At 41.3% G+C, this 12926-nt stretch overlaps 1 protein-coding gene across 4 annotated transcripts in view; it reads left to right on the plus strand.

Annotated features, from left to right (window-relative positions):
- SAMD5 (sterile alpha motif domain containing 5) overlaps positions 1-6490 on the plus strand; it is a 57806-nt gene extending 51316 nt beyond the window's left edge. For all 4 annotated transcript variants that reach the window (XM_023254488.2, XM_023254487.2, XM_023254486.2 and 1 more), the window contains one exon: positions 1685-6490. Coding sequence is in view for 1 of the 4 variants with exons in the window: in XM_023254489.2 (XP_023110257.1) it covers positions 1685-1747 (63 nt within the window). In the remaining 3 variants the exon portion in view is untranslated. The remainder of the gene's footprint in view (positions 1-1684) is intronic.
- The last annotated feature ends 6436 nt before the right edge of the window (positions 6491-12926 follow it).

Below are 12926 nucleotides of genomic sequence, written 5' to 3' on the forward strand. Positions count from 1 at the left end.
AGAAACTTTCTGAGCACGGATAGTAAGACTTTCTCTCCATTTAGATGCAGTTGGTGGATGATATTACCCACACTAATTAATAATGACATATTAGTTAACATATTGCCATCAGCAGGTGGCTATTTGAGCAGGGGTGAAAATGGCACATGCTAAAACAAATTGTTGTACCCTAGAGAAATGTGCAGAATTATTCTTTAAAAGAGTCTTTTAGCGATGTCTAGAATACGTTTTTTTTTTTTTTTTTTTGGCACTTAACACAGCTCTTTTAAGAGCTAAAACGAGGGGTGAGGCTGGAGAGGTGGAGACTAGAAAGGCAAAACAAAAGACCGCACAACTGATTCAACCTTTTTCAAAAGCTGTTCCAGTTAGAAAACAAAATGAAACAAGTTAGCAGTCGAATCCAAGCGGCACGGTCTGCCTGTCACATCAGACATCGCGTTGGAAGACTCACGTGTCCTCATCCTTCCCCTCTGCACTCTCTTTCTTCCTCCCCTGCATGTATTCCAGATCCATCAGGGGATTTGGGGCATGCGGCGACATATGGGCAGGAAGCCATAATCTGTCGCTGGCTTTCGGTTTCTGAGGACTCTCGGTGACAAAGAAGGGGTTAAAACTGTCAACGCCTATCACAGCTCGGTGATAATTAGTGTAACAGCAATCCCAGAACGTCCGCACAGATGACCGCACGACAGCAGGCAATTTCTACGAGAGGGGGCTGCTTCCTAAGAAATGCTTCTCCATCTCTTTCCAGCTCGTGTACGACTACGCTTTTGAAATGCCTACGTGAAAAAGTGACTGTGTGTGCCTACAAACGATTCTAAGGATGACTGTGAATCTTTTTTCTATTTCAGAAGGTGCATTTTGAGTTAGCAGTTGCAGGTACAAGTTGAATAGGTATGCGCCCTCTGAGCCCGAGATTGGTGGCCTTTAGAATGTCTCCAAGTGTTGCTGTTACTTCTGCTACTAAGGACGCTCCCGCGTAGTAGGGAGCGAGGTGAGGTCAGGAGACAAACTGTTGCAAGATATACTTTCATTTATTTTTTTTTTGCTTTACTTGCCTGTTCTTACAAGAAACATAAAAGGGGGGAAAAAAAAGAACAACGTTTTTAAACAAGACAAATAAGACTTGGGCCTGAAAAAAATTACATTTTTCATTTAGTAGCTTCAAGGAGAAAATTGATAGGTTAAAAAAAAACCAGAGACTTAAAGCTGTTTTTTCATGGGCACCTGGGGGGCTCAGTAAGTTAAGCGTCCAACTTCAGCTCAGGTCATGATCTCATGGTTCGTGAGTTCGAGCCCTGCGTCGGGCTTTGTGCTGACAGCTCAGAGCCTGGAGTCAGCTTCAGATTCTGTGTCTCCCTCTGTCTGCCCCTCCCCCACTTACTTTCTCTCTCTCTCTCTCTCTCTCTCTCTCTCTCTCTCTCTCTCTCAAAAAGTAAACATTAAAAAAAAAAAAAAAAAACTATTGTTTTAAAAGTCCATTTGATAACCAGAAAGGACAATTGTGACTTAAACATAGGAGCAGCAGTCGGTACAGCATGTGACTCTTGAGCTGAGGGTCGTGAGTTCGAGTCCCACACTGGGTGTGGAGTTTACTTAAAACTAGGAGCAGAAATCCATGATGGACTAGGGGAAGAATGGGTAAAGGAGAACCTAAATAACCCCGATATGTTCAAATCCACAGGTCCCCATGGCCGGCATCCTAGAGTACTTAATGAATTGGCCGAAGTCATCACAGAACCGCTAGATATCATTTTTGAGAACTCGTGGAGGACTGATGAGGTGCCTGAAGACTGGAAAAGGGCATATTTAGAACCTTCTTTCAAAAAAGGGACATGGATGATGACCCTGGAAATACTCATCAGCTTAACTTTTTGCTTGGAAAAATTCTGGAATAATCAACTTAGTATACTGGGTAACTAACTTACAACAGCTAGAAATGAGGCAGTGAAACATCACATAAAGAAGAACTGAGTTCAGTTTTGAGATAAGGTCTTGTGCATACTTTGGGAACTCTCCTGTCGATTCGCCGAATTCTTGGGGGGAAATAAATGAGGTTGGCTGAGGCATTTGGGTGATAACTGATTGTAAGTGTAATATAAGACACAGAGCAGGTTTCTGGCATTAGCTCGCCATTACGTCGTTTCCACATTAGCCTTTAACTTGAGAATTAGGAGCTTTCATTTTATATTTTAACATACATCTTCTTCTCGCTTCATATAGGACCATGTTTTCGTGGGTTGAGATTTTTTTTTTTATAGAATTCAATATAGAATAGTTTGGTGATGGAATTCTTATTTTAAGGTGCTTTGTATAGTCATTTCATATATAGGTAGAATCATAAAGCTGATGAATTAAGGAACATCACCCAGGGAAGATCAATTTTTCTAACTTCTAGTTTTAAATTTAACCTGGCTAAAGTTTAGACCAGTAACAGTGTCTTGCCCTCCCAGAAGCCCGGCTAGAGCCAGCTCTGTAACTTGATAGCTAGTTTCCCTCACTCCCTGGGGGCTGCCAAGGCCAGTGTTGTGTCCAATCCCACCTCACTCCCCAAGTTGCTGATGTCAGGCCTGTGGGGGGCAGGGAGGTAGACCTAACCACTGGCCGCATAACCACAGCCAGAAAGGAGAGTAGAAGGAAGTAGGGGAAGGAAATGAAGACAAATCTGGAATATTCCTGATTCTTACTCTTCTTGCCTTTGGATGTCAGTAGTTTTATTTCCTGCTTAGAAAACACAGCCATGTTGATGGGATCAAAAATAATTGAAAGGAAGTTATCAAAGAAGACACAGATACACCGCAGGCTCCCAGGGCAGGCAGCTTCTGAGAGCCCCTGAGCAGTCCTGCATTACAGAATCTTTCCCACACTACTTGGAAATAGACACAATATGTAAGTTTACGTAGCATTGTGATTCTTAAGAGTAGGAGACTCTCAAAGGAAAAGCAATTAACATTCATTTTCTTCCTGGTGCATACTGGTCCCTAGGTGAGCAGTTAAGGTCTCCAAGGGCATTTTTATCACAGTACTGCTTTAAAAATCTAAGGTTTACATAGTTTATCTACTTCTAGAGATTAATTTAGACACTGTAAAATCAGTCTCAAATGCAACGCAAGGAGATTAAGCTCAAAAGCATGTATAAATTGTCCTTTAAACTCTATGTTGCTTGCAGATAAGTAAGGACCATACTCCAGTCAACCTTTTCGTCATTTTTTCTAAGGGAACCAGAGTCTTTAAAATTTCCAAGCTAGATTTTGTTTTGTTTTGTTTTTTTTAAGGCGTGGGAGGTCTGTATAGATTACAGATATAATTTATTGTGATAACAAATGGCTTCCTCTTCACGACCTCATTTCCAGGTGCAGCATCGGTGGTAGATTTATTTCACAGATGTACATTTACATGCATTCTTTGACCTGTTGCTAGAAAGGACCCAATTTCTGAAAACTCTGCTCACCATGGGCATTATGATACAATCTATGGCAACCGGAAAAAAAAAAGGGGGGGGGGACTCTGGTCCTTTAAAGTTTTATTTTCTATTTGTGTTATGTCTAACTTCAGTTATCTTGCTACATTTAAATCTCTTTGTGTCTGCTGTTGGAATCTGAAAATAATGATTCTCTACCTAAATTAAGAGTCACAATCTAGAATGGTTAACTAGCCAATGGACTTGTAAGACTTCTCACCTAAAGCCAGAGGAAGAAAACTTTAAGTAGGGAAATATTAAAGGCAGCTCATTAATTCTTTTGCATTAAATGAAGATCAGGTAAGCGTTAAAATATAAGAGAAAGGAAGGAGTCTTACCATGAATTATACCTGGAGATAATTACTCTTAGGATGAATAATTATTTCGTAGCATTTTCTCTTTTATCTAACATTTATGATATCTTTAATATTTTAAGATTAGGTAAGTAAGGGACAGATATGTTAACAGAACTACAGGAGTACCTTGATTTGTATTTCCTAGAACATCAAAAGATATTAGTTAGAGACTTTTCTTTCATAATATTGAGGATATTATGAATTTGGAGGATTATAGCAAAATTCCTGTTCAGTTCATCTTACAACAAAATTTTGTGGGGTGAGGAATCAGCCTTTTCTTGATTTAGGTAATGCATAATGTGAAGGGCTCCCTCCCACTACAGGAATTTAAGCAAATTAGAACAGCTGTACTCAAGCAGTTTCTTAGTCCAGAGAAGTTTACAGCATCTTGTGTTGTGAAATCAACAACAAAAACAGTAAGCCTTGAGTTTTTACTTTGGAGCTCCTTGGCTCTTAGTTCAAATTTTGGAATCATGCTGATTGCCTTCTCAGGTGGTGAATCAATTTAGAACATAAACTATAGTGTAGCACGAGGAATGGTCTTGAACGATTATTGAACTAATCAACAGCTTTTTATCCTTGTCCATAAAATAGGAAAAATAAATACCTTCCATAATTCCTAAGAGGCTTATTAGCATTCTGCACCAAACATCCACAGAGTTCCTGGCCCAGTGCTTGACAAATAGGTACTGAGTGCCTTCCTCTCTTCCATTTTTTACTCTGTGATTTCCTCTTATATGAAAGAAATTACCTTCAAACTGACTAGAAATCTCCAGCCTAAATTGACATGTCCTTATTACTGCCTTAGACCCACTGAACAAGGCCCCTTTGCTTTCTTTTAGAAAGGATAGAAAAGTTACAGTGGCCACTCACAGTAGGAATTCAGTAAATGTTTATTGATTGAATGAAAAGAATGTGATTTTTTAAAAACAGCGAGCAAATGTGTAAGGCCAGCACTTTTCAAGGCTGAGGAAATAGTCCCATAGACACATAGGAAGGTATTTCTTCAACTTTCTTCTTTTTTTACAGCTTTAGATTTATAAATTTGGTGTATAGGTTAGTGAGTAGTGTATCTGATTTTGTGACTGTGATTTACAAATTAGGAGTGCAAATGGGCATTTCCCCGTAGATTCTTCTGGGATAAATCCAGCAAGGTACCTGGCAGATGATGGCAGATCAACAAACTTTTCTATGTGAGGAGAAACCAGATATACCAGTGACTAGGAAGCACCCGCCAGAAAACTGAGCTGAGCCTATCTGGATTATTCTCTGGAAAGAGTCTGACTGCTGTAAACAGGTTCCTTGCCTGGGCATTGAAGAATAACAAAAAGAGAGGTTAAAGAAAATTACATTTTTAGACAAAATATTTGGTTTATATAAATTCTTACATGTAATATTAAATTAGGTATCAAAACATCAGGGTCAGGCAGGTAGAAGGTTTCTGAATTTCAAAGTAAAATAGGGAATAAACAATAGAATATTATATCCAGAGACATAGACAGGAAATGAGCCTGACCTTGAATTGCCAGTTCTCTGTTCAGACCAGGGGCCAAGTAATAGGCAATGCTTAGAAGTCAGTTGACAACTTGTGCTTTGACCAAAGCATCTTTAATAACAGATGCTGTATTAAACAAAGTAAGTAGTACAGCACAGAGCCAATCAAATCAGGAAGGTTTTCTCTTTCTGAAGTTTCTAGATTCTTCGCAATCTCAGTGGTCATCAGTTAGATATTCCTACATCAGATGTTTTACACTATCAGATTCTTTGATTAGAAAATTGTCGTTAACATCATATTATTAACCTCTAGGATATAAAATCAAATTTCTATTCCGTGATCACTGTGACAGATATTTCCATGAAAGGTACACATAAAAAACAAAACAAAACGGTAGTAGTCAGAAAAATGAATAATATAAATTTTTATTTTTAATTATCAACTTTGATGTTTTTCTTTCAATTTTTTAAATTCCTGGAAATGAAGTTTTATTTTTTAATTGTCGTTGTTGTTAAAAGATAACTTTTAGACGAAAATGGGAGGTTAAATTCCACATTAGGAGCTGGTGGGTTTTTTTGTTTTTTTGGGGTTTTTTTTTTTTTTGACAATTTGACCAAAATTTCTTTCACTGATACAAAAGGAAGGACATCCACTTGTCAACATTAAGATGAGAAGTGTCTTCTATAGATGTATTCTGTATCATGCCCTTTGTCAGATGAATTTCTCTTTATTATTCCAACAATAAAATGCTGACTTGAACATCTTCAGGGCAAAGTGGTGTGTTAATTGGGGCAAATGGTAGAAATTCTATTGCAGTTGTTGCCCTAGTCTCTAAGACTGACAATATTCTGAGATACTTTTTGGGTTACTACAGCCATTACTCATTGAGAAGTTCTGCCCATCCAGAAATGCGTGCATAGGTCCAAATAATCCACATGTGTACATCTACATAGCTGAGCACAGATTCATTCTAAATAAAAGCTGCAGTTTGGTTTTTGCAAATGTAATTGCAACTGACACCTTTTTTCCCCTTTCATTAATTGTCTTTAAAACGGATTATATGAGAAGGCTCTATTAAAAGCTTAATTGGAACAGCATCATGAACCGTGGATTGTGTGCCCGTGCAGCGCTGTGATTTGCAAACATATGTCCGCTCTTCAATAAATGTTATGGCTTTCACAGCGGTTCCGCCTTGGCCTCTTTTGTAATCGTTTACATTTCGGTGAATGGCGTAGAGTATGTGTGTTGTTTAAATTGACGATATATAAATGTTTACAGTAATGTAGCATTATGGGTAGCATGGGAAATCAGAGTTCCAACTTGAAAGACAGGAGAAAGCCAGGCTCCCCACACACCATGCAAAATGCAAATAAATCGTTACGATGTGTGCTTGGATGCATTTGTGTGATTGTTATAGACGCGTATGTCGTGCCTTTCTCCTCCCCCTCCTCCCCACTTCCAACTAAAAAAGTACTCCCGAGGGTGATAGCATGCGATTTTGTGCCAGTAATTGTGCTTCACCAGAGTAGGAGGTGGGGTGGCGGGATCTATTAGGTGGCAGGCTCCCACAGCCTTGAATATCCATCACCCACAGGTTGTGATGCATCCACAGACAAGCGGCATCTCAGGGATCATTAGATCTAGAGTCTACCAGACTCAGATCCTGGCCTCACTGCCTTCTGGCTTCAGGATCTTGAGCAAATGGAATAAATAAATATAGACCTTAGCACGATAATTAGCACATGATAAGCAGGCCCAAAACATCAATTACACACACACACACACACACACACACACACACACACACACACACATATATATATAAGTCAGTAGTAGCATTGTGGGTTCTTTATAAATGGCACCACGTGTGGTATGTTTGGTGATGATGAAGGACTGTTTTTATTCCCACTGAATTCAAGGTGAGCAGAATATAAATTTAAAGCAAGCAAGACGCAGGGTAACTATTAGGAAGAAATATGTAACAATTAGAATGTTAGAAGTGCAAAGCATCCTAGGATAACATAATCTGGTTCAGACACTGGCGAGCCCGGAGTTTGTGGCCTGACGTTTGTTCTCCCAGACCCTCTAAATCCTGGCTTTTTGTCTCAGAGTCTGGAAAGTCTATCTAAAGGGATCCGTGGCATCTTCAAAACAGACCCATCTCTCTAGACTGGCCTTAATTTCAACTTAGCTCCGTAGTTTTTGAGACATAGCCTCAGAACACTTTTACTCATATCCTAAAAGTCCAAGCAGCCCCAGGGCTCTGCAGGGGCCAGCATCACATTGTGAAAGCCTCATCTTTCAGCTCTAAAATCTTAGGCTTCGAGTCTTCCTTGGTCTATCAAGCATATTTAGAAAAGTCCATGATATTGGCAGCCAGCACTAGAATGTATTTTTTTTAATGGGGAGTTGCATGCATGAAATAGAAATCCCAAGTAAGGAGTGTTTGGTAAAAAAAACATGGGATGGTTTATATCATTAATAAAATCGCTTCACATAAGGCAGCTTTTAACGTCTTTCATCTGAAACTGGAAAATGAATACCTTCTAGTCTCATTCCAGGCCATATGCTGCTCCACTGAGGATTTTTTAATTTAACAGAGTACCCTTGAACAATTTTAAATGAAAAATTTACCTTTTTTCCCCTCCTAGAGTTACCCCGAGGACAGAGTGTATTCGTGTAATTATGGACACTTTTTTGGCCAACTTCCTCCACTTTCAAATCTCTCCATGTACCAGTAACAGGATGTCTGTGGAATCTCATCTGTTTCTTGGTTGAATAATGAGCACCGATGGTGAACTGTAGATCTTCAGCATGCATTCTTTTACATCCGTTGAGCTCAATCAATTTAACGTCCGCTTCATTTTGGAAATTAGTCTACGTAACCACATCTACAAAAATAGCCATTTCGGGTGAAGAAGATACGTTTCATTTTTTCTAAATCCTGACCTATACATCGGAAGCCCTCAATGCAGCTTTGGTTTTCCTGGTGAGTAGCTGTCTAGTCCCGTACTTTTTATACCTTCGCTGCTCTCTGGTCTGTAAATGTGTCCAGGGCCCAGCATCACGTAGACACAGCCACGGAGGGCTTAGGCGACAGTATCTGCACAACTTCACGTTCTTCAGCAGAAAAGTCATGGAGTGACACGGTCTGGTTTTTCCCGTGGCTTGCACGAGGCTCTGCGCTCATTTGATTTGTCCCCACTAGTGTGCCCCATACTTCCGTAGTTCCTGTGTATTTTGGGGGACACTGCAGGTGCTCAGTGACATTGACATATGAGTGAAGGACTAAAGCCTAAGGAGACCGAACCCTGAAGTTGTGCCAGTTGGTTCTAGCAGGGCGTTTCCTGGTTTCTGAGAACAGGGAGGAAACCTGTGGCCTTTGTGTTTAGAGGAGAGCTTGCCTTTCACCTCAAAACCCTGGAAACCAAGCTTCTCTTTATCAGAAGTTCACCTTGGGGTGGGATTTTGTTGTTCTTCAGGGCCTCTGACTTCCCTGTTGTCTTTTGGATAAAACTATAAATGCAAATAATTTATAAAATAAAATTTTACAAGGGCACCTGGGTGGCTCAGTCGGTTGCGTGTCCGACTTCGGCTCAGGTCATGATCTCACTGCTTGTGGGTTCGAGCCCCGCATCGGGCTTTGTGCTGACAGCTCGGAGCCTGGAGCCTGCTTCAGATTCTGTCTCCATCTCTCTCTGCCCCTCCCCTGCTCGTGTTCTGTCTCTCTCTCTCTAATATAAAATAAAACATTAAAAATAAAATTTTACAGATTCATTTAGGTTTTCTTGTGCCAGCAGGTATTAAATATGGCAATTTGTGAAGGCACATGAAAATACTAAAATGACACGCTTATTTGAATTACAATTTTCTTTTGGCCCTATTTTTGTTTTAATCTGAATTGTGAGAGGGGTATCATCTATTCCTGCAATTGAAGCTAATAAAATAGCAATCAATTCCTGCAATTAAAAATAATCAAACTATGTTTAATGTATTCATGGCATCCACGCGAGCGTATGGTATGCTGCTAGACAAAATGCGAACATATCCTGATACGTTCCCTACATAAACATTAACTTCTCTCTTAGATTGCATTTTGGACACGCTCCCCTTCTAGCTATATTTAACGTAAATATGTGAACGCATGATTCTGTCCCTGGAAATAGTTATTTCTTCTTAAAGGTTACTTCTCCTTTCTAACCCATACGAAGGCTAAAAAAAAAAAAAAAAAAAAAAAAAAAGGTGAAGAAATTAAGAAGTGTTGGTCCAGGATGTTCGGATCTGGGTTTGAATCCCACAGAGCTGCTGAGTATTGTCATGACTGCTTACCATGTAAGCAGAAACCGGCAAGTATACAGTGGTAACATGCCTTGTCTTTCTTTGGCCCCGTGGATGTGCATGCATCAGGTAGCAGGCAAGAGCATGAATGTTCTGGACTCACAAGACCCGGGCTGCAAATCGCAACCCCTGGCACGTGGCTCAGTGACCTTAGGTTACTGAGTCCTTGCCAGTCCGTTGCACCACCAGAAAAGTGAGGTTGATAACACCCCCTCAAAGAGGTCCTGTGGAAGGTGAACACGCTAACGAGGAAGAGAACCCACAGAGGGTCTGGTGTTGGAGAAGTAGGAGTCCTCCCCACAGTCAGCGAGGCAGTGTCTTTGGCAGGTGGGAAGGGGAGGCCTGGGCCAGAGGGGAGAGGTTTCCGACTCGTGAGCTTGAATTGTTTTCAAGAGAAGTCAGAAAAAGAGCTCGCATTCCAGAATTGATGACAAAACAACCACATTAAACAATACAATGGCGGGGACACCTCAGTGGGTTAAGCGTCCAGCTTCGGCTCAGGTCACAGGCTCGTGGTTCTCGAGTTTGAGCCCTGCCTGGGGGTCTCTGCTGTCAGCACGGAGCCCCCTGCGAATTCTCTGCCCCTTTCCCACTTGAATACGCGTGCACTCTCTTTCTCTCTCTCTCTCAAAAAAAGTAGAACTGCCAACACTTAAAAGGACATTTAGGGGCGCCTGGGTGGCGCAGTCGGTTAAGCGTCCGACTTCAGCCAGGTCACGATCTCGCAGTCCGTGAGTTCGAGCCCCGCGTCAGGCTCTGGGCTGATGGCTTGGAGCCTGGAGCCTGTTTCCGATTCTGTGTCTCCCTCTCTCTCTGCCCCTCCCCTGTTCATGCTCTGTCTCTCTCTGTCCCAAAAATAAATAAAAACATTGAAAAAAAATTAAAAAAAAAAAAAAAAGGACATTTAACGTGTGCCCAGGACAGTTCAAGGCACTTTACATGTATTTTCTCCTTTAACCTTTACAGTCACCCTGTGAGGTAGATACCATCATTATTCCCATTCTACAGATGAGGGAGCTGAGGTAAAGACGGATTTTGTGAATTAATGGCCACACAGCCATTAATTGGGAACACTGGAATTTGAATCTCAACAGTGTAAGCTTAAGCCTGTCCTCTTAACCTGTATTTATGTTTTATGGGGCCAAATTTAACATGAGACGAAACGTGAGGATCAGAAATTAAGAAGTAGGAGAGGGCAGATTGACAAGGGCAGGGTTTGTCCTACAAGAGGGTGTTTGGGAGGTCAGCAGACTAGGTGAAGAAGGTAGGAAATACGTTGCATTTCGTCAAGTCTGAGAGACCCAAGAGGGCAAGACCACCAGCGTGTGCCCTTGAGCAAGAGGAAGTCCTCCAGCCCAACTCTTACACGGCATGGTTTTCAATTAGGATTTTGTTCTTCTTTGTTTTAAAAAAATGTTTATTTATTTATTTTGAGAGGCAGACAGAGAGAGAGAGAGAGAGATCGCGAGCAGGGGAGGGGTAGAGAGAAAGGGAGAGCATCCCAAGCAGGATGCAGGCTGTCAGCGCACAGCCTGACTCAGGCTCCATTCCAAGAATCGTGAGGTCATGACCTGAGCTGAAGTCAAGAGTCGGACGCACAACCGACTGAGCCACCCAGACGCCCCTCAATCAGGATTTTTGTTTTCAACTTCTCGAAAGAGCTAGCTTAGATATATTTACACACAGATGTTTATGATTTATCACTCAGGCATACATAAACATAAAAGATCACTAAGTAAATGTGAGGTAATCCTATGAGGTTTTTTTTAGACAGTCTTCTGAATCACTTTCGACTCAGGTCCCTCCAGTCCCTGCTCCTGTTGTCCCCATGGTGTCACCATCTGGCCAGCAGGAGCCCTGTCGATGTAGCCGCCCCGAGCGCCTTGTCACTTCTGGATCTCATCCAAATCAGTCTATGAGTTCGGATGCGGGCACTTTTGTTGATCTTACCGGAGGTTTTCTGCAGGTTTTCAGACAGGAACCGATTCTTTCCTCAAATGGTCATGAAATGGTTGGTCAGCCGAAACGGTGTGGGCTTGTGGCTTGGCAGTCACGTCCCCAGGAATGGCAGCCACATTTGCACACGTGCATACGTGGCCACGACCTCACTCGCTGCTGGTCAAAATCGACTGTAGTTCTCCACGTATCGTTGTCCACCCTGGTTTCATACGCGTTTGGGAAAACGTGTGCATTCAAGTCCATGAAATACGCTGGTCTCTCAAGTTACAAGGGGATTTTGCCTGCCCATCTCATTTTACCTTCTGCCCTCCTACTTTGTTGATAATTACGTAGCAGTAATTTTGTCTCAAACCAAATTCGAATGACTTGGACCCAGAATAAGAACGTCTTCTGTTTCTTTTTGTAGTTGAGCCCGTGCTAGCGTTGTTCTCCAGCGCGTCTCTGACGTGATTTATCCCACAGACACATATTACATATTGGTAATACTTGGCTTACTGAAGTCTGTGTTACATGGACATCGCTGGCTTGTGGGAAGTCTTTAAACAATGGTTTAACAATTATTTAATAGAATTTAGCACCTTGCCCCCAGGGAATGATAATAATTTATTTGGGTGTTTTAATTAAAAAAAAAAGTGTAATCTTTGAGTATAGTTGACACATGATGTTACTATAGTTTCAGGGGATTCAACGTAGTGATTCAGTTTCTCTTATGTGTGCCGTACTGGCCACCGGGTGTGGCTACTATCTGTCGCCATACAATGGTATTATGGTATCATTGACTCTATTCTTCACGCTGTGCCTTTATTCCTGTGACTTATTTGTTCCATCATTGGGAGCCTGTATCTCCCACTCTCCTCCAGCCATTTTGCCCATCCCTGTACCCCCTTCCCTCTGGCAATCACCGGTTTGTTCTCTGTATTTATAGGCCCGAGTCTGCCTTTTATCTGCTATTCATTTGTTTTGTTTGTTTAGATGCTACCTATGAGTGAAATCATATGGTATTTGTCTTTCTCGGTATGACTTATTTCCTTTAGGATAACACCCTCTAGGTCTATCCCTATTGTGGCAAATGGCAAGATCTCCTTTTTTCTGGCTGTGTAATATTCCGTGTGTGTGTGTGTGTGTTGTGTGTGTGTGTGTTGGGTCTTTCAATTTTTAATAATGATGGCTGATGATAGAGCACCAGTATACGTGCCTACTGTTGGAAGTAGGGGTTTGTTCTCACTCATGCTTTAGGGTAAGAGAAACTCTCTCTTGTAATTAGAATTCCACGTGACAGCTAAAACTTTATTATTTGGCCTTTAAATATTGGAATCCT

Source organism: Felis catus, chromosome B2 (genome assembly GCF_018350175.1).
Source record: "Felis catus isolate Fca126 chromosome B2, F.catus_Fca126_mat1.0, whole genome shotgun sequence".
Classification (NCBI taxonomy): Eukaryota; Metazoa; Chordata; class Mammalia; order Carnivora; family Felidae; genus Felis; species Felis catus.